This window comes from Micropterus salmoides, unplaced genomic scaffold (genome assembly GCF_014851395.1).
Source record: "Micropterus salmoides isolate LMB-PRFRI ecotype aquatic unplaced genomic scaffold, ASM1485139v1 Ms_hic_scaffold_19, whole genome shotgun sequence".
In the NCBI taxonomy this organism is placed as follows: Eukaryota; Metazoa; Chordata; class Actinopteri; order Centrarchiformes; family Centrarchidae; genus Micropterus; species Micropterus salmoides.
The window spans coordinates 10339501-10363888 of NW_024041039.1; the positions used below are offsets into that span (position 1 = coordinate 10339501).

General features: G+C 39.5%; 2 protein-coding genes across 3 annotated transcripts; one reads left to right on the forward strand and one right to left on the reverse strand.

Moving 5' to 3' along the window:
- mideasb (mitotic deacetylase associated SANT domain protein b) lies at positions 1-7465 on the forward strand. The gene is made up of 4 exons (XM_038728103.1): positions 1-148; positions 729-848; positions 2476-2675; positions 4399-7465. Exons 1-4 carry the CDS (start codon positions 137-139, stop codon positions 4634-4636), a joined length of 570 nt encoding a protein of 189 aa, XP_038584031.1. The 5' UTR covers positions 1-136; the 3' UTR covers positions 4637-7465.
- A 7001-nt stretch (positions 7466-14466) lies between these two features.
- Positions 14467-21637, reverse strand: crip1 (cysteine-rich protein 1). Of its 2 annotated transcripts, XM_038729220.1 has the most exons (5): positions 21468-21635; positions 17266-17360; positions 16725-16782; positions 14860-14904; positions 14467-14723 (listed from the first exon to the last, which is right to left on the reverse strand). In XM_038729220.1, the coding sequence occupies exons 1-4, from the start codon at positions 21505-21507 to the stop codon at positions 14864-14866; spliced, it is 234 nt and encodes a 77-aa protein (XP_038585148.1). In that variant the 5' UTR covers positions 21508-21635; the 3' UTR covers positions 14467-14723; positions 14860-14863. The 2 variants fall into 2 exon arrangements, with proteins under 2 accessions (XP_038585148.1, XP_038585149.1); XM_038729221.1 differs by lacking the exon at positions 14467-14723 and having other exon boundaries at positions 14857-14904; positions 21468-21637.
- Between the last annotated feature and the right edge of the window lie 2751 nt (positions 21638-24388).

Here is a 24388-nt window from a genome sequence, read left to right on the forward strand (position 1 = left end):
ACAGGTGACAACTAAGTCGGTGGCGCAGTGTGTGGAGTTTTACTACACGTACAAGAAACATGTCAAGATCGGCCGTAACGGGACGCTGATTTACGGCGAGGCAGAACCTCTTGAGAGCAGGACCACTGAGGAGGAGATGGACCACAAGGTCAGTTACATGCTATGTTTAATGCCTGCTCTGCAGAAACACATGTGTTTGCTGCTGACGTAAAGATGTAAAGCCGGTCACTTGAGAGAATTAAGCCTCCCTGACATTAAGCAGAACAAACCTGCTACAAGCGGCTATGTCCCAGAAGCAATTGTAGGATGTAAAATAATGATTTTAAAAGGATTTCCCTGAAAGCTAGAACAGTGTAAGCAGGGACGTATAGGCTGATCTAGTTAGAAATCAAGGGTGTTATGATTAGACATGAAACAGCAGAGTATCGGTGCAGAAATACTGCAGCTCAGAATATCTTCATTGACCACTTGAGACTGTGTGAATGACTGCAGCTCACCCCACCTATGTCACCACAGTCTCAGCAGTACAAGTACAAGCAGTTTCGGAAACATTGCGGGTAAAGTTTGGTGGTTGTTATAGTAACTGTGCGAAGAAATACCTTTTTTTTAACCCATGTTCAAGAGATGCAATTTGACAGTCTACTACAGAGCTGCTAGTTAGCACCCAGCTGTAAATGTCTCTCCTAGAGGCTTGTCTTACGCGTACGCTTGTCTTCCTTGGCCAGCAGGGCTCTCACAGGTTGGAGCCACAACGAGAGGAGGACAGCAGGAAGTGGGAGGGGTCAGCAGATAGAAAACAGGATGTCGGCCCCGCCAGGGTGGCACACACGCTGCAGTCCTCCGACAAAGTGAGTGTGAAATTGAGTATCAGCTCTGCCTGGGAAAGGAACCCCTGAATGAATGAATAAATATTAGATAAGGTGACAGTTTTTGTATGCGTCATCCCACATGAGGAATTATTCAATTGTCTTTGTCCTCAAAAAAAAAAAAAGGTTAAACAAATACGATTTCATTGTCTAACCCATAACATCACTGTTCTGTACTTTCCAATATTAACCAATCCCCCCACCGTGTTGCCTCTGTCATGGAAAAGATATCAAGTTTTGTAGTGAGAACAGTTGTTTTTGTCTGATCAGTTTGCTTTCCCTCATTTTCCTACTTTTTATTAACAACTTAAGAAGCAACTCCTAAAGTTTAGTGTGTGTGTGTATATGTATGTATGTATGTATGTATGTATATAATTTCATTCATTCACACACTCTCGTGTCAGGCTCTTGGAAGTGATCACAGTGATTTTTCTCTCACTGTTAGCTTTTTTTCAAACTGTCTTTTTGAGCTCTTCATCCTGAATTTCAGCTACAGCGATAAGTCTTGGCAGCTCGACATATTATAAATATCAATTATAAAGATGTCAGGAGTTGTTTTCCCTCATAAAGAATTTATTTCCTCTGTTGCATAAAACGTCTGACTAACCGTCAGAAAGTGTCATAGCTTTAACTGGGCTTCATAAACACTTTTAAGATTGACTCACTAAAAACGGACTAGACCGAACTTGCTAGCTTAGAAACTTAGGTCTACAAACAACCGTTAATGTAACACTGTAGGAGCCAGTACACGCCGTTTCAAAAGAATGTCTAGCGAAAATACTGTATTTTTCAAACGTAGTTTACAGGGGAGAAAAAAAGTAGTATGGGTCATTTAATGTTTTGTTAATAAAAATAAATAAATACAACCATGCAAAATTCTAATAAATCACAGAAGTAGGTCAGTACTCCAGAAAGATGGATGGTAACCATCATAATTACTGTCATTGTTGTATGTGTTAATTAATGCTGTGCTGGTTTTTATTCTAATTATCATACAGTATGTTTAAGTATCTTGTTTATGCTAAGGTGTAATTTTCTAAAAGCCATAAAAGTACTTTGTACTTGAGCCAAAAGCTCATGCAAAGACCTCTCCTTTAAAAACTCAAGGAAAGAGAAACAGAATTACATTAAATAAAAATGGACATTATTTTGAATTTCCACATGTTCCTCGTTCAAAACCGCAGTTGGCCTCTTCAGACTTCACACGTTTGTCCTTTTGAACCCTACCCGACTTGGCCTTGTGGATGGTTGTTGGATTTGCTGCCCCCTGCTGGATATTTTAGGGACGATAACTTGGCTGATGTCCTCTCTGGATTGTGTAACCACATTATGTCTGTTAGCAAAACAATGACTTGACAAGAAACCTTTATCTTCATTATGTGGATTGCATTTCCCCTTTTTTAGCACACCTAATAAGTTAGTGATAAAAGTGCCAGACTGTGTGTGATTTTGTGTGTGAGTATGTAAATCAGCTGCCCATTGTTATATCATCGTACATAAAAGGTGCTCATAAAGTAGCTTCATTCTTTATATCCTAATTTCTCTCAGTGACTGTGTTAAACATCTTGGGAGCGTTCACGTTAACTACACCTCTTTACTGTTTGTGCAGCCTGGGACCGTGCTGATCATGAAAGGCCAGGAGGACGTGGGGAGGGACCAGCCGCCGTCCCGGGTCATTCACCCCCCTCCTCCCCCTCCTCCCAGCTCCAAAACGCGCTACGACAGCAACGCACGCAAGACCAGCCCATCAACAGGCAATAAAGGCTCAGCTGGTCAGGAGGGAGAGTTCCCCTGCAAGAAATGTGGCAGGTCAGTGATCACAAATATCCCATCAGTCACTGTTGTTGCGCTGGAGACGTTGGCATGGCTCTGTTTACTTATGCAAAGCTGACAACAGCAGTCACTTGAGTTACATAAGTGCCCTTGGACTGAATTAGCCAGATTTAAAACGCAGAATTTCTCCAGGAAATGTTGCCACCGCTATGGCCCACTTGGAATATGTATCGGTAAACAGAGGCAAGTGTCTTAAAGTGTTAAAAACTAAACCATCCTGTCATGCTTTGATTAAACAGTCTGTCCTTTGGCAACACCGGGCCTGTTACTGTCAACTGTATCCTAGCAACTGAAACACAGAGTAGATATGTCAATGCAACTCTACCCAGTCACTTGACAAAAGCTTCGCTCAACCTTTTTAAATACCTGCTCAAAGTGTGCTCATTATATATTATCCACCACTACCGAGGCTGATGATACACGTTACAGGAAATCTAACCAGGCTTGTTAGCCATTTATATGCATAATTTGAGAAAAGTTTCAGTCCCAGTGCACATGGCTGCACATGTCATGCTGTGTCACATGCTGTGATATCCATTGTTTTGTCATTACTTCCAGCATCATACTGAACTTTGACCACAGTCTTTATGAAGAGACTAATAACTATTACAAATAACTATTACAAAAGTATTGACTTTAGAAACAGAAAATCTCTACATACATACAGTGTCAAACAGAAAGTCAGTGACCCCCAGTTAATATCTTTTGGTTGATTATTTTTGTGCTTTCTACCCTTTTGGAACCAATTTCACAGTCTGGCTGATGAGACTTCTGCTCATGTTGAAGTTGTGCGTTGGTATTCTGGAGTCACCAAACTCTAAAAATTTTGTTTTTGATTTTGCTGCTTTAGTACCTTCTCTCTGTCTGATTATGTGACCAAGCAGCGCTTCCAACACGGCATGAGTCTGACTTGAATGCTGTCAGATTAAGTCAACAAAAGCCCAAGTTGGTAAATGTACAAAAAGAGATTAAATCCTTCTTCTTAAGAGAACTGTAATAAATGTATAATTCAACTGTCATCTCCTTTCACACAAAGTAAATAAAACCTGGTTAACAAACTGAATGTGGACAAGCTAATTTTAGGTAAAAATGTTACCTTCTCCCTCAATATGATGCGGAGCAAAATGCATCTTAAAACTCATACGACTACAGTAATAATCAGACCAGCTCCCTACCTCCTTTTTATATATTTTTTTCATTTCCCCCCATGGAATAAATTAATATCCAATAAAAGGCTTCAGCTTTTGAGCAAATAAGAATAATGTGAGACTCGGAACTTGACACCTTCTCATTTTATGCTTGTGCTTAGTTGGACATTTTAATGTAGGTAGCAGAATTCTCCATCAAAGACATTATTAAACTGATGAGTTTATTAGAGGATTCATCAGTGAGAAGCAGGGCAAGCTTCCCTCGTGTTGTCATTACTTATTCATTTCCAATGCCTTCTAAGATGCGTTTTCAAATCCATCATTGATGCATTCTGTGAAAGAACAGAGAACCCTTTTCATCCTCGATGTTGTTACTTTTATACTCAGCAGTGGCACCACTACCCTGTCTGCACAAGACTGTAAGAAACATTAGTGTAATGCCTACTGTATGTCTGAATGATTAAAAAAGCCCTGACTATAGCAGCTTGGTGAAGCCAGTAATGTTATGTTCACGTCTGAAAAGGCAATAAGCTCTTCCTTCTTTCCTTTAGGATTTTCTACAAGGTAAAGAGCCGCAGCGCCCACATGAAGAGCCACGCCGAGCAGGAGAAGAAGGCTGCAGCGCTGCGCCAAAAGGAGGCAGAGGAGCGAGCGGCCGCAAAAGCAGCCGCAGAGGCCGCTGCCGTCCTCGCTGCACGGCAGCAGAACGGGACACGGCAGGTGGCCGGGGACAGCACCAACGAAGACTCGTCGGACAGGGACGACGAGGACGACGAGGACTGGCAGTAAGAGAAAGGACGCACACACTGACTGCTCCACGCAGTGTGGCTTTACTCTCTGAGAGGGGAGGAGAGTTTTTTTAAAAAAACAAAGAAGAACCCCTCCTGTGAACTTTGTGTATATTTTGTAGAACAAGACTTCCTTTGCTTGGCACATTCAGGGACAGGTTTACTCCCGTGTGTGTGTGTGTGTGTGTGTGTGTGTGTGTGTGTGAGAGAGACACACACACAACGGCTGTATGTGCTTTCCAAAACTCACCAACGCCCCTTTACTCTGCTTGAAAAGCTTTTCAAGAGTTACCTCTCTTGGTCACAGGGCTCAGTCAAATCAAAGCCATGCCACCTCTCTCTGCGCTGTCCTGCTCTACATGCCAGGCCGCCGCCTTTCTCAGCACTTCGAGTCTTCGCCCTGCGTCCTTTTGAAAGGCGTGGAACTTGTCAGCCCCCCCCCCCCCCCCCCCCCCGCCAACTCTTGATGAGCCGCAGCTCGCGCTTGCTTAAGCTGCAAAACCAACTGGATGAAGATGGAAGGATGGATGGCATGTGCAAACTGTTGCCTTTGTTTTCATCGTTCTTCTGCACTCAAGGCTGCCAAAAGCTTTCTCAGACGCATGATGTGCACCAAATGGGTTGCCTCTCTGACAGCGTTGTTCATTTGGGCTTTAGTTCTGTGAATCCCCCCTCAGCCCTTGTCACTTTTTTAAAATTCTCAGTTTGTTCCTCACTGTTGATGCCTTGGATGTTTTGATGCTTTTTATCTTGAAATGACAATCAATTTTACACTGTTGTTGTTTTTTTTTTTATAAATATATACAGGTAAATGTTACTTTTTCTGCCTGTGTAGCTATATATAGTTATTGTTGTTTTTGTGAATATTCTTGTTGATTATTATTCATATTAATATTATTATATCCTGGTTTTGGCTGCAATTTAATTCAGCGCTTCTCCGTACTTGTCCATAGCTTATCTTTCTTTTTTTTTTATTTAAACAAAAAACAAAAATAATGCTACTTGCTGCCTGTTTATAACTGTGAGATTTATTGGGAAGCCAGAAATGAAGAAAAGGCAGAAATGTATGTGCAATAGAACAAGTTGACCCCCTGTTTCTTCAGTGCCCAAGCCCTCCCCTTCTTTGTGTCATGCTCTGGATGCCTCTCTGTCAACTCTGTAACTGATAGGAGGTACTGACTCGGGCTGTTGAAACCGCAGGTCACTATAGATACACATAACAAAGTGGGAAAGACAACAACCGGTGCAAATGGACTCAAGACACATTTTGGAAAGATTGTTATGACATGCTTACTGCCCTGATATTTTAACTATAATTTTACATCCACGTTCTCTTTGTTTGTATATACAAACAGGCCGTGAGAGAAGCAGAAGCATTCTGTACTGCAAACCAAACTTAACCCAGATTTTGCAGGTTTTAACAGGAAATTTTGAATGCTGACGAGACATGCATTTGCTTTTAGAACCAGGTATCACATACACGAAATGGCTGTCAGAGATTTCAGCTGGAGTTTACATTTTACACCTTTTCACCTGTTGTTGATTTGTATATTTTCTAATGGGCAGTAAGAGAAACAAAACATTCTTTGCTGTAAACCAAACTTAACTCAAATTTTGCAGGTTTTTACAGGCGATTCTAAGTGCTGTTATGTATATTTTCACACTTAAGTCCCTGTGGGCTGATATTTGGTTACTTTCTCTCTCTTTTGCCAGCACGGACAAGCGTCTCAAACTGTGTTTTGATCGTTGTACAGGGTGAAGAGCGCGCCCTGCTGATACCTTGTCTATGTAGGTCAGCAGTTAACTGAAGGGCAGCAGCGTGACACAGCTTACAAATGTATTAAGGAAAATGTTGAACAATGAAAAAGGAACAACTTGATGGGGAAAAATGTGCAAATGTGGTCAAATTTAAATGCATATTTGACTGTATAGTGGTGGTTAGGAAAGAATTCATAACATCTGAGGTGGACAAACTGCCTGGCTGTTATTAAAAGCTAATATCAGCTCAATACGTTCATCTGTCTACCCCTAACGTGTATCTATGGTTGACCTTTTTTCTCTGTTTACCTTAATGCTGATAGCAGGCACTGAATTGGACTGTGGAAACGACACGTTGTGATCCGTCTGTCTCTACATATCTCTATTTTAAGCCCTTTCGGCTAGGAGCCAGTTTCTGTTGCCATAGCAACAAATGGGTTAAAGGGTTATTTTTCTTTAAAGGACAAACCACATAGTGGGGAGTTTGGGGGAGCAACTGGGAAAAACGGCTCCACTTACCAGTTACTTCACAAGTTAAACCTGGGTCTATGCACAGACTGTGTGTGTGTGTGTGTGTGTTTTTGTGTGAGAGAGAGAGAGAGAGAGTGGTCAAATGTTAAACTGTAAGCCAGTCAATGAAGAAGAAAAAAAGTTTTGCAGACTGTTCACATGTTTGGTATGTTAATTTATATTTCCTTCTGATTTGGGCTTGTCTTGAGGTTCTCACGGCGGGAGAGTTGTTATTTTAAAGAAGAATTAGAGATGAAATCGAGGCCACGACACAAACACAAAGCTGTAAACTTTCCTCATTGTATCTGGTCGGTTAAGGGAATTTTAAAGGGGACAAAAGGTTTATTTAGCTAAAGATTAGAAAATATATATGAATGAAATTCTATGTTTGCATACTTTCTATGCTATTTTCATATGGGGTTCACACTAATGATGAAAACGGAAAGGAATCTCAAGTGCTTTTTACTACAGTGTAACTTATTTGTTTTCGATTTGATTTTTACCACCTGTGTTTTTAGTAATGATTTATGAAGCACTGTATATTAAAGTTTTAAAATATTCATGAAGCCTTTGGTGTCTTTTTATTTATTTTTTATTTCTCCATTATCTACCGCCAGACCAAGAAGGGAGGGGGGGGTGCTACTACTGATGGTACCATGTCAGAGAAGAAGCTGCACAAGGGGGCAGCATTGTTGCGGCAATCATGCACTCAAGTACCTGCAAAGAGCAGTGGAGGGCACTGTTGTAACGTGTGTGTGTGTATAAAAAAATATTGTTATGAAATAATGTTGTGATAATGATGTAAAGCCCAGTTGCCTTGCCCAAAATGCACACACTTCCCTGCCTTCAGAAAGGGTGGTATCTAAACGTAATGCCACACCTTTTGCCTCTGTTTACAACTTGGCGTCCCTTGTAAAGCATAAAGCAATCACTAGATATCTGGCTCAGTCAAAACAGACATGAAGTGTGCATTTTCTTAATGCCAAGATACATCTTATTTGAATTCCCCTTACATGCTGCATGCATTATGTTCTGCTTTCCTACTGTAAGATTATTCAGTTTATAGCTTTTCTTTTTATTTAGACCTGTCACTATATTTTGTGCTCCCATGGTGTGTTTCACCTCCTTGATGAAAAAAAAAAAAAAAAAACCCAGCAGCTTCAGTGTGAAAAATGTGACTATAACTCCCATGTCTGTGTCTATTTGACCGTGATGATGTGGGACAGTGAAGAGATAACTGTAGTGCAGTAGGACCTGACAGTGGAGATAAAATAATGATGGGAACTGACAACTCCCACTAGCAGCAGGGCGAGCAGCAGGGCAATCTGGGAAAGGCAAACAAGAACAGCATGTAGCTCAGACGTGTCCTTGCGTACTCTTTTTGCTTGTTCCAAAACGTTGGAGGAGGAGGAAGACAAATGGGAGTAGTGGGAGTCAAAGAAGGGAGGAGAGGAGTGCAAGAACACAACTTTATCTAACTTGATCTTACAGCTGGAGAAAATTACAGATCAGAGCGAGGTCTTAGAGGATTTCAGTGGGGAAACACTGAATCCCTAAACTGCACAAAAAGCTCATTCATATCCATCTCTGTGTCATTTGAGTTTGAAAAATTGCATTCACATTTTAAATTTAAAAACTCACATCTGAGAGATTCCTCCAACTTTTATGGTAACTTGTATTCGCGCTGGTATTACAGAGCATCTATCACATGGACATAGACAGGCCACAGGTGATTTATCACAGCCATCATACAGCCAGTCTCCAAATCCCTCAAGGGCTCAGACAACATGTGTCGATAGAAAACCCTGCGAACGTGACCAGGAGCTCTCCCTGTGCGTGAGAACAAAACTGTGTGTGGGAGTTAGAGAGTGGAAATGAATGTGGGGATTTTTTCATGCCCTCACTCTCTTTTAATCATTCAATGAGTGTGTGCAACTCATCCCTATAATAGTGCTCAACCTCAATATGATATACTCCAGCAGAAGGTGTGATTTAAGGGCTCTCAGACAAATCCTGGAGGTATCTGCCACAAAGGAGTTTAATCTATTAAACGTCAGATGACGATACGATAATTTCCCAGACCCCAAGGTTACATCTTTATTTTGTTTTGTCCAATACAACAGTCAACGAACTTAAATGTATTCCAGATTTTTACACAAAAGTGCAAGTTGAAAACCAACATGGGCAATTTGCTCCTTAGATTATGTATGGCCTTTTGATTCTGTGATGCCAAAATGTACCTTTTGGTAGCCTTTGCATGTTAAAAGAAAAAAAAAGTAACAGGTGAGAATTAGTGCTGCCTATGTGTTGCTTCTAACCGATTCATCTCAGTGTCCTTGTTCACTTAGCGGGGAGAAGAGGGTGTATCAGTGTGCACTGCTGTCTACCACAGTATCTTTTTTAATAATACCACAAGGTGTCGCCAAAGTCTGAAGGTTTGAAGTCCTACCAAGAGGAGCTTTAAAAAGAAGGTTACAAAATAACAGTCAAAAAACTTAGACTAAAACTAGGGTATTTTAACATTTCATGCCAATTTAATCCATATCCAATCCTAATCGACCAGAGATTTCCCCTCAGGATTCAAAACAGAATTAACCGAATTAACAGATCAGTTTGTTTAATATTAAAATTGTTTATTAGTTTTCTGTCAATCCACCAATTGCTGCAGCACTGGCTCCAAACTCAGAAATAGGAAGGGGAGGGTGCAAAGTGTTCACAGCCCCAACTAATGGTGTCCAAGGTTTAATTGCTGTCTAATAGGGAGGCTCTTGTTATTGAGGCTGCTGGAAGCCTAATTGGAGCAGATGACTGTTTGCCAGACTCTTACCCTTTGGCTTAAACATGGGAAAAAACATGATTGATGCACCAAGATGTTTTTCGGAGATCCAGGCTTTGGCTCAGAGGCCTGGCCGCCTCATTATCTACCCCAGCGCAGAGTCTTCCTCCCGGGCTTGGAGGCTCTGATGAATCCCCTCTCAGTGTGCGTTCAGGGGGAGCTGGCCTCCATACAAATGGCAGCAGCTCGTCTTTTCTGCACACACACTGGAGCCTTATTAGCAATTACAACGCCAGAGGGCCTATTTATACACATCTGCTGAGACAGGGCACTGCAGTGGAAACAGATACATCCAGCAGCACTAATCAACTGCAGCCCAGGCCGGGTAAATGAGATGGGAGGGAGGCTAGAAGGAGGTAGGGAGTAATGTGAGGAGGGGAGGAGGGAAATTGATGGAAGGTGGGAATGACAGCCATCCATATTCAATTACAGAAATGAGCACCAGATTCTGCTCAGTAAATGCCTCACTTCTTATCCTTAGGCCTGACATCTCTGCACGAATGAAACTCTGCTGGAGCCTCTCGACTGATACGTTCAGCCAGACTCCAAAAGGATGCTTTACAGGGCTCACGGCGCTCCCTGAGTTGCAATTTCTCAAGACATGAGGTTATGCAGGACATGTTTCCGAATTTCACATTCTGAATTTTATTTCGCCGTGTGATGATGATAGGAGAGGTGTTGAAAGTGTTCCAGCAGAGTAAACCTGTGGTTTAAAGAGCTTTAAAGAGGGATCACGTGTTTTTTCTGTATTTTTTAAATTAATTAAACAAAAAGAGTATCTTCACTGCAGTATGCATTCAAGCATGGAAGCACCCTTTTGATGTAACATTTCAAGAGTGTTGGCTAAATTACTGCCAGCAAAGCAAAAAAAAAATCGTTCACACTATGATATGTATTAACAGTTAGTAATAATTATTTCTGAGTTATTTTAGGAATAGCCTTTTAAGTGAGTGAAAAGTATATAGTTGATTTCCTGTTCACATCTTTCTTTTACGCCCTGAAATCACATTAACCGGTTTGGGAGTGGAAACTCTGAGTGGACCATGTGTGCACTGACTGGTAAATGTAAAGGTTATTTTCAAAAATAAATGGTCTACTTTCAAAAGACAGATGTTCAGATTATTAATAGCATGTTGGCAGAGGCATATGTGTGTTTAAAACTTAAAACTGCCTGATTTTATAATCTCCACGTTTTCACACGTCTGATACAGTCTTCATTGTTTTGCTTGAGGACATGAAGTATTCTCCATTTGTCTTCTCTCACTGGTTGTGTGTTAGAAACTGTGTGGCACAAAAGCAGGAAGGCTGTGGTTGTGGGGGCTGTGGCAAACTCTTAAAGGGCCTACAGATTCCCTTTTATTAGACTTAGAGCAAGTTTAGTAGAAGAATAAAAAATCCTATTTACAGCAATAACAACAAGCTAGTAAGTAAACAAATTAGTTTATCCCTCTTTTTTTAAATAAATGTGTATTAACTCTGACATGCACATCTGAACCTGTGTTTCCAGATTTTACCACAGACGTTCAGGTTGAACACCAATATGGACATTTGCTATTTAAATTCTGTGGCGCCTTTTGATTCTCTATTGGCAATATTTACCTTTTGGTTGCCTTTGCATGTTAAAAGGCAAAAAAGTAGTGAGAATTAGTCTGCCTAAGTGTTGCTTGTAGCCGATTCAACTCAGTGGTTCAGTTTGGTGGGGAGAGGGTTTTTTTTACAATAAATTGACAATTATTTTATTGATTCGTTGGCTGATTTTTACCCAGCTATACTTTGCTTTCTTTAAAATACATGTTAAAATTAATCTCTCTCTCTTAACTTAAAATAAACTAAACTGAACTAAATGTAAGCCCATTTACAACCTAGCATCCACACCTTTAAGCTGATATGATGAATCGTGGCCACCCAGTTCTGCATGTATGCAAGAGTTATGTTAGCCGTGAGACCCATACACACTTATTTTCCAGCCCTTAATAGGTTTATGTGTCTAATTTTACAGCTTCATGACTGCGGGCCTCTGATGCATGCTGACATAGCAAGTCTTCATTGGCAAATTACTTGGGCTTCCCTCTCCTCCTGCTCAACAGGAAAGAAAAAACACTTCACTTTAAGTGCAGTGAAAGTCAACATAACTGCTTTTTGAATGTGCTTACAGCCTGCACGATGCTTACATTACAATCATGGCGCGGAGTTTAATGCATTAGCCCTCAAAACATCACGAATCAAGTATGTGCTGTGAGACTACCAGGAGCCAGGAATAAATTTGGTGCATGTTCTTCCTCCATCAAATGCTGCTGGTTTCACACAAACATCCGGATGCGTCACCACGACAACCAAGATGTTTGTATTTCCTGTGCAAAAAGCTGAGTGATAGAGAGAGAGAGGTATTTGCATTCTCAATTATCTGGGCTATTATTATCAGAGGAGGAATCTTAAAACACTCCACCAGACCGTGTCAAAACAGTGAAACATGAGAAGATTCAGATGGGGAACATTAACCCCCTCAGACCTGATATTATCCATCGCAAGGAAATTTTCCAGTTATTATGTCCGCCTCCCATGTAGAAATATGTGGACTATGTTTTGTCATGTCCACTACAACAGACATTACAATTAAGATGGTGAAAATGTAATTGACCTTTTGCTACATTATAGCTTAGTAACCATAACTAAGCTTTTGATTTCTCCACAAGTAGGAGTGGTGTGCATGGTGCTGTAATAAGAGTTTAGAGGATGGTGTCTTTTTTGCCTTTTCTTAACCACAAATAAAAGAGTGTAAAGTGTAAGTGTAAAGAATGGATTAAACTGTATGTACTTTATGTAGCTTAGTGGCCTCAAATGCATATATAAGACCTGTTAATTTTTTATTCTTGTTTCCAAATGTGTCAGAAGACATGTAAAAGTCAGCTGGAGACCTAATTTGTTTTCAACCAACATGGGAGTCAACGTTCCGCATTTTTGGTTGTTCTAACTATGTGTGTTAACAATTACAACATTACCTACATTTTTGTTTATTTCTACTCATATCTTTTTATTTTAAAAAGTATTGTAGTAGTTGTTTTAGCATTTCTGTCTACTGTTGTTTAACTGAATTAAATGGATTTCTGTTAAAAAATGCAAGATAATTAAGTTTTTAAACAGCCACAATATGAGTAAATGTCAAAAACATGATGGCAATGACTGACATGGTGTTGGTTGAAACCTTAGGTCACAGTAAAAGCTGAAAAATGCCTCACTGCCAAACATCCTCTGCATGTTTCCATCAGTTGCCTCAGTGTCTTTGGCCTTGGTCGAGATTTTTCTTGTGACAGCGAGCTTCTTTGTTGCAGAGAAAAAGGGTGGCAGCCAGACGGACGAACACACTGGCTGTCTGTTGGGTCTTGTTTGTGTCTGTTGCCACAGCAACTGTCAGGCTGCGATGGCAGAGGGACAGTGGAGGGGGCGGCTGCTATGTGATTCATGGACAGTGAGGGTGGCCATACAGAGCTCAAAATCTGGCAACGGAGCCCAAAAGAACCAAAGAGGAAGCATCTGGTGGATCTGCAAATACTCAGGCCTGGCCTCAGGTGCTCTGGGCTGTTACCCACAATGCACCAGCATGAGCTGGGTTGACGCTTTTACTCCTCTGAACATATGCAGTGTTAAAAGAGGTTTAGTCATGGCACTGAAAGATATTTTGTGCAAATTAAACTAATTAAACTGAGAGATTGAAAGTTTATTCCTGACCCTGGAAATGTTTGGCAAAACAATCTCACCAAAAGTTCCATTTAGTAGCTGTTCCAGAGCTTTCAATCAAATCACACAATCTTCCTCAGCAGATGAGATTTGCCCAGTTCTCATGGAAATTGAAGCTGCTAAAAAGATTTCCAAACACAATTTCCAAGTTGCTTTTAAACTTCATACTCAACATGGATATACCAAGAGCTCTACGTTTTGATGTGACTCAAGTTAATAATGTAACTAGAAGTTATTTTATATATATAATGGTGCCATAAAATGGTCATTTAGTAAGAAGTTGCCAAAAACAGGAGGGATTTTCAGATGTCGGGTAAGCGCTTATTTAAGAGTAAACAGGTACATTTTGCCTAAGCTATTAATCTGCATTTGTTGTATTTAGGTGTACTTATGCGGTTATTTGTGATTTGGTCTACACTGATTGATCAAGTTATGTTCATGTTGGCACCATGCTGTAAAATGTTATCCTGTGGATTGATGTGTTTTTGTAGATTCATATAAATAAAATAAATAAAAGCTCAGGGGTTATCTTTTAAGGGGAAAAGCTCAGGAACTACTCAGGAACATCATGTGATATGACTAAAGGCTCCAGAACATGGACCATGTGGTTTGATTGTTTTGCCAATTAGTACTACTCTATGTTCAGTATGTGGTCAGGTGAAAATCACATGACTGTTATTGTCCTCTATGTTAAAAAAGTTTAATCTATCTTATAAATCATGTAGTTTTGACACAGCATGACAATAGGTCACAATCCTTAAAAGCATTTAGACTGATGTGATGAAGTATTAAGTATCATGTAACCACACAACATAAAGCTCCCATGTCATGGGTTTGAATTGATTAGGAGACGTAGTTTCAATCACAAACAGTGACTAGACACATTGGCACTAAAACGCAAGTGACTTGAATGTCGCCAATGGAAAAGAAATTGCTCTAATTCAAGGGTGTCTCATTTAGAGACTCTGCAGTGAAAACAAAAAATAAAGACACAAATTTAAAAAGTGTTTAATCAGAATGTCCACCTTAATAACAGGAAGAGACTAGAGGACAACCACTTCATTACGATATCATGGGAATACACACTCATCTTCTGAAAGAGTTTTAAAAAAATAAAAAAATAAAAACACACGCACACAAAACTTTGTTCTGAATGAGAACACAGTTTGTTTGCTGTATTTTATTGGGACTTTTAAGCACGCTGGCTTCTTCGATCAAGTTTCCAGGCAACATTTTTCACTACCTGAACCTGAAGAGGAAGGAGAGAAAACATGCGTGAGGCAAAGTGCAAAGGACAAGGATGGATTTGCTTAGAGTCAACGTCTATGATTGTCTTAACAAATAGCATGAAAATGTATGTGGAACAAATGTAGGCAAATGACTACCTGTCTATTTATATGTGTGGCTCTCGCATCCACCACGTCCAAATCCTGAGAAGTAGGAGAACAGGAAGCATTACATAAGTGAACATTAACATTAATGAAATGAAAGCAGTGACATGTCACAACATGGGAGACTTTTACTTTGGAAACCGGAGAGAGAATTTCAAGTAATTCTTTCACGACAAGACAAGAGTTTAACAAAATGGTACCAGTTATGAAATGACAGGTGTGACCCTATCAGGTGATGGCGTGTGCTTTTGATAGGACCATTTACAGCAGAGGTCACTAATAGGCAGAGGTCACTAATAGGCGGACCGCGGTCCGGATCCGGACCCAGCAGCCGTCCTCTCCGGACCGCCGACCTACAGCCCATTTATTATTGAGACTTACTACCTCGTGACGGAGCGTTTTATTTTAACCCGCGCAGCTTTTCTAGCATTTACTGTACTGGTTTAGAGGACCAGGAAACTCACAGACCAATCGCATGTGCTCCAATCGTCTCATGTGACGCTGCTCAGCCAATCAAATCTGTGCATACCGATGCTTGCGAGTCGAGTCCGCGAGATTCACCAGAGACGTTTTGGAAACACACCCGAATTGAGGAGACGAAAGATAAAAGAGATTTCACATGACTTTAAATCAAGAATGTACAGATTTTTACATGTACATTCCTCCCACGGGCAGTTCAAAACCAGAATATCTAATAAATCTCCAATATGCTAGCTGGAGCTCACGTTTCTCACTGAACAACAGAAAGTAGGAAAATGAAAGAGAAGAGGAGGCATTACAGCTGTTCATTTGTTATGATGTGTTGAGTGTTTATTATAAAATTGGTTAAGACTACACTTCATCACTTCAAGCTACACTTTTTATTACATTTTTTCTAAAAATTAGGCACTTTAGTTTACTTAAATTTAGAATTTATTATTTGAATAGTTATTATTTATTATCCCTCCAGTTTGATGTGAAAACTGACTGAAATATTATTTGATTTGACAGTCCGTTGTTGACTAAAAACATGTGTTGATACAACTATAGGTTATAGTACTGAATGATAACGCAAGTTCGTCGTTTTGATGTTCCGGACCTTTGCTTCAGGAAATTTTCTCTAACTAGACCTCTTTGAAATCTAATTGAATACCCCTGATTTACAGCCTCAACACAACATCATCCTCACACGGGGCGTTGTTCCTGGCTGAGAATCTTACGTGCAGAGGTGTAGTGCTATTTGTTCATTTACCGAAGCAGACCTATGTGACACAACTTGTTTCAAAGGTTATGTAACGACTGTTCCTACAGTGGCAAGTTTACACACGTTTACAACTGACCACATGACCAAATGTTCGACAGACTTTATGAATATTATTATCATGTTGACAATATTACACAGCAGTCAGCCAAATATGGTGTAGTAGGTTGTGATTAGTGTTGCATTAAGCAATATGTGAATGAACACAAGTGGTTTGTGTTTTGAATGAGTTCTGAGTAAATAAAGCCGCCTTCAAAACATCCCTTCTAAAGGAAAAGTTGCAGTCAAGAGGTCAAGCTCTTCTCATAGGCTAAGCAATGAAAACGTATCTGAAATGTTTGCTGTGTTTTCAGCTTTTAGGGTTAGCTAGCTATACAGCAGACATAAAATTATTGAATTTACTATGCTGCTAAAGGCAGCTTTTGGTAAAAATGTTATCTTGCATGTTACTCAGCACGTGAGTTGACGTCGTAAATCAATCAACACACCTCAAATGTCAAAATGACAACTTTTACGATTCCATTTGTTTTTATTGGCTCTCTTGCATGACATACGCTGTGATTCCACGAGTAAGCCCACTCACTGTGTAGAAAGGATTATTTGAGGAGAACATGCTTACCTTTAGGTCCAAACATTGCACTGTAGCAGGGGTTGTTACAGTACGGCTTGCCTTCATGCTGTAAGAGGCAGAGCTGTATTAGCACTGGTGTATTGAAAATGTCTTTCTTCGTGAAACGTTTGATCACAATCCCAATTTTTTTTTTAGTATTTGTCAATACTACAAAAACATGTACAATATCACTGCATTAACTGTCCAAATTAAAAACACAAATAAAGAGTTTCTTATCAAAATTCTTCTCTTTTCTCTTCCTGTAAAATTTTACAATATTTTTGATGACTTGAGCGTGTATACATGTATTTATCCAACGATAAATGTATGTATACATCCCCTATGTATAATTTGGGGCAACAAGCTAATCCCTCCTATCATATAAAACTGCACCTGACACTTGTCAGCGTGTGGGTCATAGTAGCTAGCAGAGCGATATCATAGTGAAAGAAGATTTGATCAAACCCCAAACTCTGTAAATACACATACAAGACAAGAATATCCCGTAATCTTTACAGGATATTGTTGTCTTGTATTTCAGGTGTCTCACCTCTGCATGTGAGCCTGCTGACAGCGTCTTGTTGCACTTCTCACACTTCAGACAGGGCCTGTGCCAGTCCTTCCCCAGCGATGTCACCCTCTCAGCTGCCAAACACACCAAAAGACAAAATTATTATAACTTTCTGCAACTATCTCGTCTTGCTTTTTTCTGCGCATCTGGGTCCTTTGAAAAATGTCACATGCCATCATATCTGTATGTACCGAAAACTTAAATATTAAGAGGTTTTAAGATGTTTTGCATGTATTTATCTATTTGCCGATTGCTATTTTGCCATTACATTGTGTGAGATTTTTGATGTGTGATTTCCTCTGCTGAACATGTCATGTGACTTTACCTGCCTACACTAATCATTTGACTACTTACTTATCCAAGCTGACCATGTGACTCGCCAACATATATAAGAAACAGCCGGCCACCATTTTGTATTTGCCCTAAAGAAGGTCTTAATGACTGAACTTGTAGGCATTTGTTTAACTGTTACTATGACTAAACAGCCATGGATATTAAAAGACTTTTTAACTTACTGCCCTCTTGAGTCTTAATAACCACAGCATTGAGCTCCACCACAAAGAGAGCTACTGTTGTCTGCAGAGGAGATGGACGTGTCACAGAGTCACACATGTCTGGGGGTCAGTTAATGAGTCTCAGTGTATGAGCTCACAGTGCTGTGAATTCTGGTATAATTTCAGTTTGAGACCAACAAGATAATGTCTTTGTAGATAACTTCAGGAACATTGGGCGTGGTGCTTGAGAGTTAAAGAGTTCCCTGAGGAATCTGTCCTCCCCCTGCCTCATAAAATCTGGTAACGGCTGGCTTTATCTGCAGACCTGATCCCCACCCATCAGAAGGACTGTAGGGAGGAACCCAACTCAACAGCCTAGAGTTTCAGATGATGAGTTTCAAGGTTACTTTTAGGAATCTACACGCAAAGATGAAAAACTTGCCCTCGCTTAGTGAATGCATTAGTTCTGATAGGGCAACGGCAGGAAATGTTGAAAATGGAGAAGTGTTATCATGAAGTGAGGCTGTTTCTACCAAACACATGTTGTAACCGAGGACCACAAAACTTGATTAGCATCTGCAGATTTTCTAAAAACATAAAAGACAGTCAGGAAGGTCTGCAGATGCATGAATGAATGCTGGTTTCAGGTGATTATTGGCTATTAGCCTCCAAACCTGTCCACAATGTTAGGATATGACATATATCCTCCCTAAAAATAACCCAATGTGGCATGAGATTATGCAACAGGCAGCGGAAACAGGGAAAGTGCTCCAAGGTGAGGTCAGCCTCTCAGGCCAGTGGCAAGAAAACATTTCAGAAAAATGTGGTGGGGCTTGGAACGGAAGTCTGACTCCAACTAATTACTGTACTTAACTTCAAATAACAATCCAGTGGACTGAACAAACAGCGGGCTCTTGACTTTCCAAACAGTAACAGAGGGGAGTCTCACAATTAAAGTACAGCTCAGAGTCCATTCTGATCAGTTGTGACGACGCCCCATGTATGTTGTTTTACTCTTGATTGTACATGGATCTGATAAAGCATATGTGCAAGGGCTATTTATTTTACTTGATGGTATGACAAGAAATGGGGAGTGACAGACAGAAGAATAATTCAATCTGCTCTATGCATCAACTGCCGCTGACAGGAGCATTGTGGAGGCATTCCAAAACACACAAACAGACTCAAATCTGAATGGAAAACATATTATGGGGGAGGCTGTTCAACTAATTCATTCCATCCCAAAAGAGATTCATGGAGCGGTTGTTTGTCAAGCTAAAAAAAGAGGCTAAGAATGTAGTCTGGAGCATTTAGACTTGACTGAATGACCTTCAATACTGTAACAATCTTGAACATTAATAAAAATGTTATGGTAATACACTTAGTCTCTTTCTGGCCAAGATTTAGATGAGAAGATGATACTGCTCTCAAGATTGTATGCTAAATATGAAGCTACAGCCAGAAGCCAGTTAGCTTAGCTTAGCATAAAGACTGGAAAGAAGCGGAAACGCCTAGCCTGGGTCTGTCCAAGGATAACAAAATTTGCCTACCAGCACCTCTACATTATTTGTAATTTTTAAAGCCCTAATCTTACCCTTAGTAGATGGATGTTATTACCTTTGGACAGACTAGCTAGAATTAATCAGGCTAGCTGTGTCCCCCTGCTTTTGAAGACATTTCTTCCATTGAAGCCTTCATGCGCAATCTTTGCACAAATAAAACAAAACCTACACTGCATGTTATGGAACAAGTAGAGTAAGTTTTTGGGGGGAAACTGATGCAGACAGTTCAGGACAATGAAGAAACTGCGCCTCCACATAAAGAATATAAAGCTTTGTTTCAGGCTGCTTTTCCCTCAGTTATATTTTTTCTCTTCCTGCATGGAAAATTAAAAGATTAGTTGAAAGAGTGGTAGGTGTGTTCTGGCTGAAACAAAGTGGTTTGCATGTTCTGGCCAGAAGGGGAAAGTTTATCCATAAAAAGCACGAATGGGAAGCATGTCTCCCCAGTCTCATTGTCAATTGATCTAACTGGCAGTCCAAAGACTTGGCTTTGATAGTCTGTATTGGCCTCAGCCTCTGTGCGTTTCTCCAGAGAAGATTTACTCTGTTGCACTACTGAGCTGCAGACAATGTGGTAAATGGATTAAGACACAAATAAAATGGAGCTGTCCCTTTCCTTCCTGGATGCAGTAATTGCTCCCTGCTTTGATGGTATCATCATGAGACAGACCTACAAGATCGCTGTGGAGGGATGGTGCCGTATTTCAGTCCTCCGAGTCATTATTCATGTCAGTCATCAAGAAAGACAATTCGATTTCTACTGGGAGCACAGATTCAACACCAAAGTAACTTGATAACGAGAAAACTTACAGAGTGCAGTGACCTCTTAAGGCTACTATGCACTGATCTGCAAAAATGTATACATATAGCCTACTGTAAGCAGACCTAAAAAATAAACAGCTAAAAGGGTAGACTGACTGCTAAAGAGAGTGAGCAAGTAAGTAAATTACACAGTTATAAAATTCTAGTAATATAAAGTAAGTAAGTACATATAATTAAATGCTATACTTTACTTGGTTATTTGCATTTTCTGCTGCTTTCTACTTCTATTTCAGAGTGAAATAATGTACTTTTCTTACTACAGTTACTCTTCAGAGTAATATTTTACATCCTGAACTGCATTTTCCAAAAGATGATGCATTATAGATTATACTAGTACCCAAAAGTACATAAAGCAGTTCATCAGCTCCACCTCAACCAACTGCAACATTAAAGCACTGCTAAAAATGTTATTGCACCGATAATATTCAGTGGTGGAAAAAGCATGCAGATCAATTACTTAAGTAAAAGTAGTAGTACCACATTGCCAAAAATACTCCATTACAAGTAAAATTACATTATTTTAGTTGCAAATTGTACTTAAGTTTCAAAAGGAAAAGAACAACCCCATCAGTGTCATATTATTATGTTTTTGGATCATTATTCTCAGTAGTGAAAGTAACCAAGTACATTTACTCAAGTAGAACTTGAGCACAATTTTGACGCACTTCAGTATTTCACATTTCTGCTACTTTCTACATTTAAGCGTGGGAAATTGCACTTTTTACTCCACTACAGTGATTTCACAATGTTAACCACGGATTACTTTGCAAATTGCGATTATACATTCAAAATATAATAGGCCTATATGTGATATCATGATGAATTGTTTATTAAACTATCCAAAGTATAACATAAAGTAGGCCTACATAATATTGCATTAATAATAATCATCCAATAATATAACAGTGGCAGGAGCCATTCTGCAAGTACTTTAACTTCTTGATACTTTAACTATAGCCTATATTACGTGATTTACTTGCTACTTTCCGTTGCAATACTGCGGCTTTTACGTAAGTAAATGATCTGAATACTTCTTCCACCACAGTAAAACTTTTCACAAATAATAAAACACACGATTCATAATTTCTTTTGTAAAGTTCTGAACGGGTTATTTAATATTTTATTATATAAACTAAAAATGCCTCCTTGCAGTCATGTGCGTGTCAGTTTGTCAGTCAGCTTCCTGTATTGGTGCAAAAAAGCCGCTAGTTTTCAATAACCAGGAAATGTTCATGCACGATTTTTCTGCATGTAAAACGAAAACTAGTTGGAGAAAAATTAAAATAAAGAAAGTAAATCTTACCGAAGTAAACTTCCTTCTGGCACTTTGGGCACTTTGGCATTTTGTTGCAGCTGTATTAATCTACCGGAGAGAAAACACGGTAGGTATCCTGTGGATGAAGTGTGACTGCAGCTGTACTGACTGGCCCACCTGCTAGTTCTTGACTGACCACGCCTCGTTGTGAAGTGCAGATGTGCGCTCCTCCTGTATTTATAGCACGGAGGAAATAGTTCAACTGAAACCTTTCTCTTTTTTATAACAGTGGGAGAGGCTTGTGTTGAGTCAGTGGAGTGTGCGTGCAGAAAGCATCCTGGGTGCTGAAATTAAAGAATTAGGCAAAAAATTTTAAGTAACTCGGTTATGAGGTATCCAATTTGTCTATTTTAAAAGCAAGTAATCAGTTGTGATTATGGACAAATTTGAACTGCTTTGTTTTATTACAGTGATCATTATAATATTATATTTAAAACGGAATTTCATTTTATTACATCCACCAGTTGAATGAAGGTTAATCTCTATATATAATCTCCACAATCTCTTAGCCTATATCCACATAATGAAAACTTTCTAAACAGCTGGAGTTTACTTTTCTGGCATCAGTCAACAGCACTGGGTGTCCATCCACCTATTTTATGCACATTTTCAATTTGCGCATAATAAAACCTTATATAGTGGACTCAACGTATCCCAGAATGCATTTTGAAAAGTAGTATACAACGATGCACTTACCAAGCCGTTTAACCCTTCATGCATTGTGCTGATAGAAAAAGTGTCCGAAAGTGTATTTTCATTTTTCTGGTTAGCTCACTATATAGTCCTCTACATAGAACTCCCTAGATAGGTAGTAGTGAAACCAAGTGATAATTTGCCATATTTCTATTATGTTTCTAGGTTCTTTCTGGTTTCATTCTGGTTTTCTCCAGATGTTTGAGCTTGACTCTGCACAATGATGTGAAGAGTTTGACACTTGAGGGCTATTTTCACATTCATCTGATAAAGGTGGAGTTTCTCTGTGCTCACATTAAAGGTACAGTGTGTAAGAATTAAGATTACTCTCCACCTGTCAAATTCTCCAAAAGAATAGGGGGCAGCATGTCACATATCAGGTCATAACTGCTGCTATTTAGCTCAGCTACCTAGGTTCCTGCAGACTACATGACTTTCAGCGTCGGCCGATTGGTGACAGGGGGTCACACACTACATGAGATGACAAGGACTCTGTCATCCGATGCTGTTTTGTCAAGAAAACACACATGAAATGTGAAACGTGAAATGACACGAACTTACAGACAAAACAGCTGTTGTTTGCTATTATAAAGATAGCAACTATGAAGACAAAGAACATGAGTGAAAGAATGGATTAGCACATGCAGGTAGCAGGGATTGTCTGAGCTGGCTAAACACAGTATGACGACAGGGAATACAGTAGTGAGGTGATTTACTGCGGCTCCAACCAGGACTCTGATCCCAGGGACGACGAAGACATTGCAGGTTCAGGAGATGCATCAAGCAGGAGAGAAGTGAGAGGGAGGTTGGACATCAGAGAGGCGATGTGTAGAGCCAGAATATCTTTACATCTAATTAAGGCCAAAACAGAGTTGGTGATTGTTTTGTAGAACAGTGGAAATACTAACTAAATACTAATACAGTTTTGGTGAGTTTTAATTTGTTTTCTGTCGAGTTTGAATGAAGTGTGTTTTACCATGAATTAGCAAGGCAGTTAGTTTGGTGAAAGAGAGAAACTTGAATTCAGAAGGTGTATGGTTGTATTTTTCTTTTTTGATAGGAAGGAAAATAGGTGTAAGAATAGTTCCTGTCTTGACATTGTGTGAGTCTATTTATTAGACTAAAAAAGCTACGAGAGCTTCTTCACATTCTGTTGATTATGTTAGTTAATTTAGTTAATTTTCTGAACATTTTAAACTAAAATTCTGGCCATATCTTACACAATGTCTATGAAGACTCTCAGTCATCCAGGTCATAGTTATCCAACGAAGGTTAAAGTCAAGGGCAACTGGACTTGATTGAAGATACTGGAAGACGTTTGGTCCCTCATCCAAAGGACTTCTTCAGTTCTGACTGACTGGCAGGGAAACTCAGCTATTTAACCTCAGTGGGGTCATTTGCCAGGGTCATCGATACTGCTGGTTCGTTAGTGTTCCTGGTTGTTGTAACGACAGTCGTTACAGTCATTAGGACTAATGGTCTTACACAATGCACCTTTAAATCAGAGTTTGGAAGACAATTATGGTCTAATAAGCAACCTACACAAGTGTGAGGAAGAAACTTAAAATCTCCAGTGCGCATACACTGAATGGACTTCAGTGAAGTAGGAAACGTCTCATGTCGGGAGAAGGAGTATATGCTATGTGCTTTGAGAGTAGTTTATTGAACTTTCTTTATGTTGAAAAACCATATCAACAACACATTATTATTCAAAGCAAAGTAATTAGATTTTTCTTATAACCTGTCTGGAGTGGATTTTTAATTAACAATAAAATATAATAATATTTGGTATTTAAACATCATGTTTTATCACAAAAGTGCAGAGTCTGCATACCTACAGATGGATCTCATGAGTAATCAGGTAATCACTAGGATGCTTTTCATACTCTTTTCTACTAATGAATCTTCACAAATCCTGCAGAATGCCTTTGTGGAGTAAACACTTAATACATTGTACAGATTTCTTTTTGTCAACTTTATTTCACACCTTCCTAGAGTTCAGCACAGAGAGATGCTGCAGAGCTGTGTTAACAGTTTTATGAGAGATATGCCTAAAAATTAAAATGCATAAATTATAAAAGTTTAAGTTTCATTTTATTAATCTCAATTATGGGAATTACAGTGGACCTTTCTGAATCACCCTATGCTCACTACAGAACATAAGAACAAAATACCCATACACTGAAACAATTTAAACAACATATAACTACTGTACA

What these genes read in the sequence shown, in the direction of transcription:
- mideasb (XM_038728103.1), top strand. An exon ending in CGCTGCAGTCCTCCGACAAA is followed by an intron (nt 849 to 2,475) that starts GTGAGTGTGAAA and finishes CTGTTTGTGCAG; the next exon opens with CCTGGGACCGTGCTGATCAT. An exon ending in CCCTGCAAGAAATGTGGCAG is followed by an intron (nt 2,676 to 4,398) that starts GTCAGTGATCAC and finishes TCTTTCCTTTAG; the next exon opens with GATTTTCTACAAGGTAAAGA.
- crip1 (XM_038729220.1), bottom strand. Translation starts at nt 21,507, where the DNA reads ATGCCAAAGTGCCCAAAGTGCCAGAAGGAAGTTTACTTCG. An exon ending in CAGCAGGCTCACATGCAGAG is followed by an intron (nt 16,783 to 17,265) that starts GTGAGACACCTG and finishes TGCCTCTTACAG; the next exon opens with CATGAAGGCAAGCCGTACTG. An exon ending in TGCAATGTTTGGACCTAAAG is followed by an intron (nt 14,905 to 16,724) that starts GTAAGCATGTTC and finishes CCTACTTCTCAG; the next exon opens with GATTTGGACGTGGTGGATGC.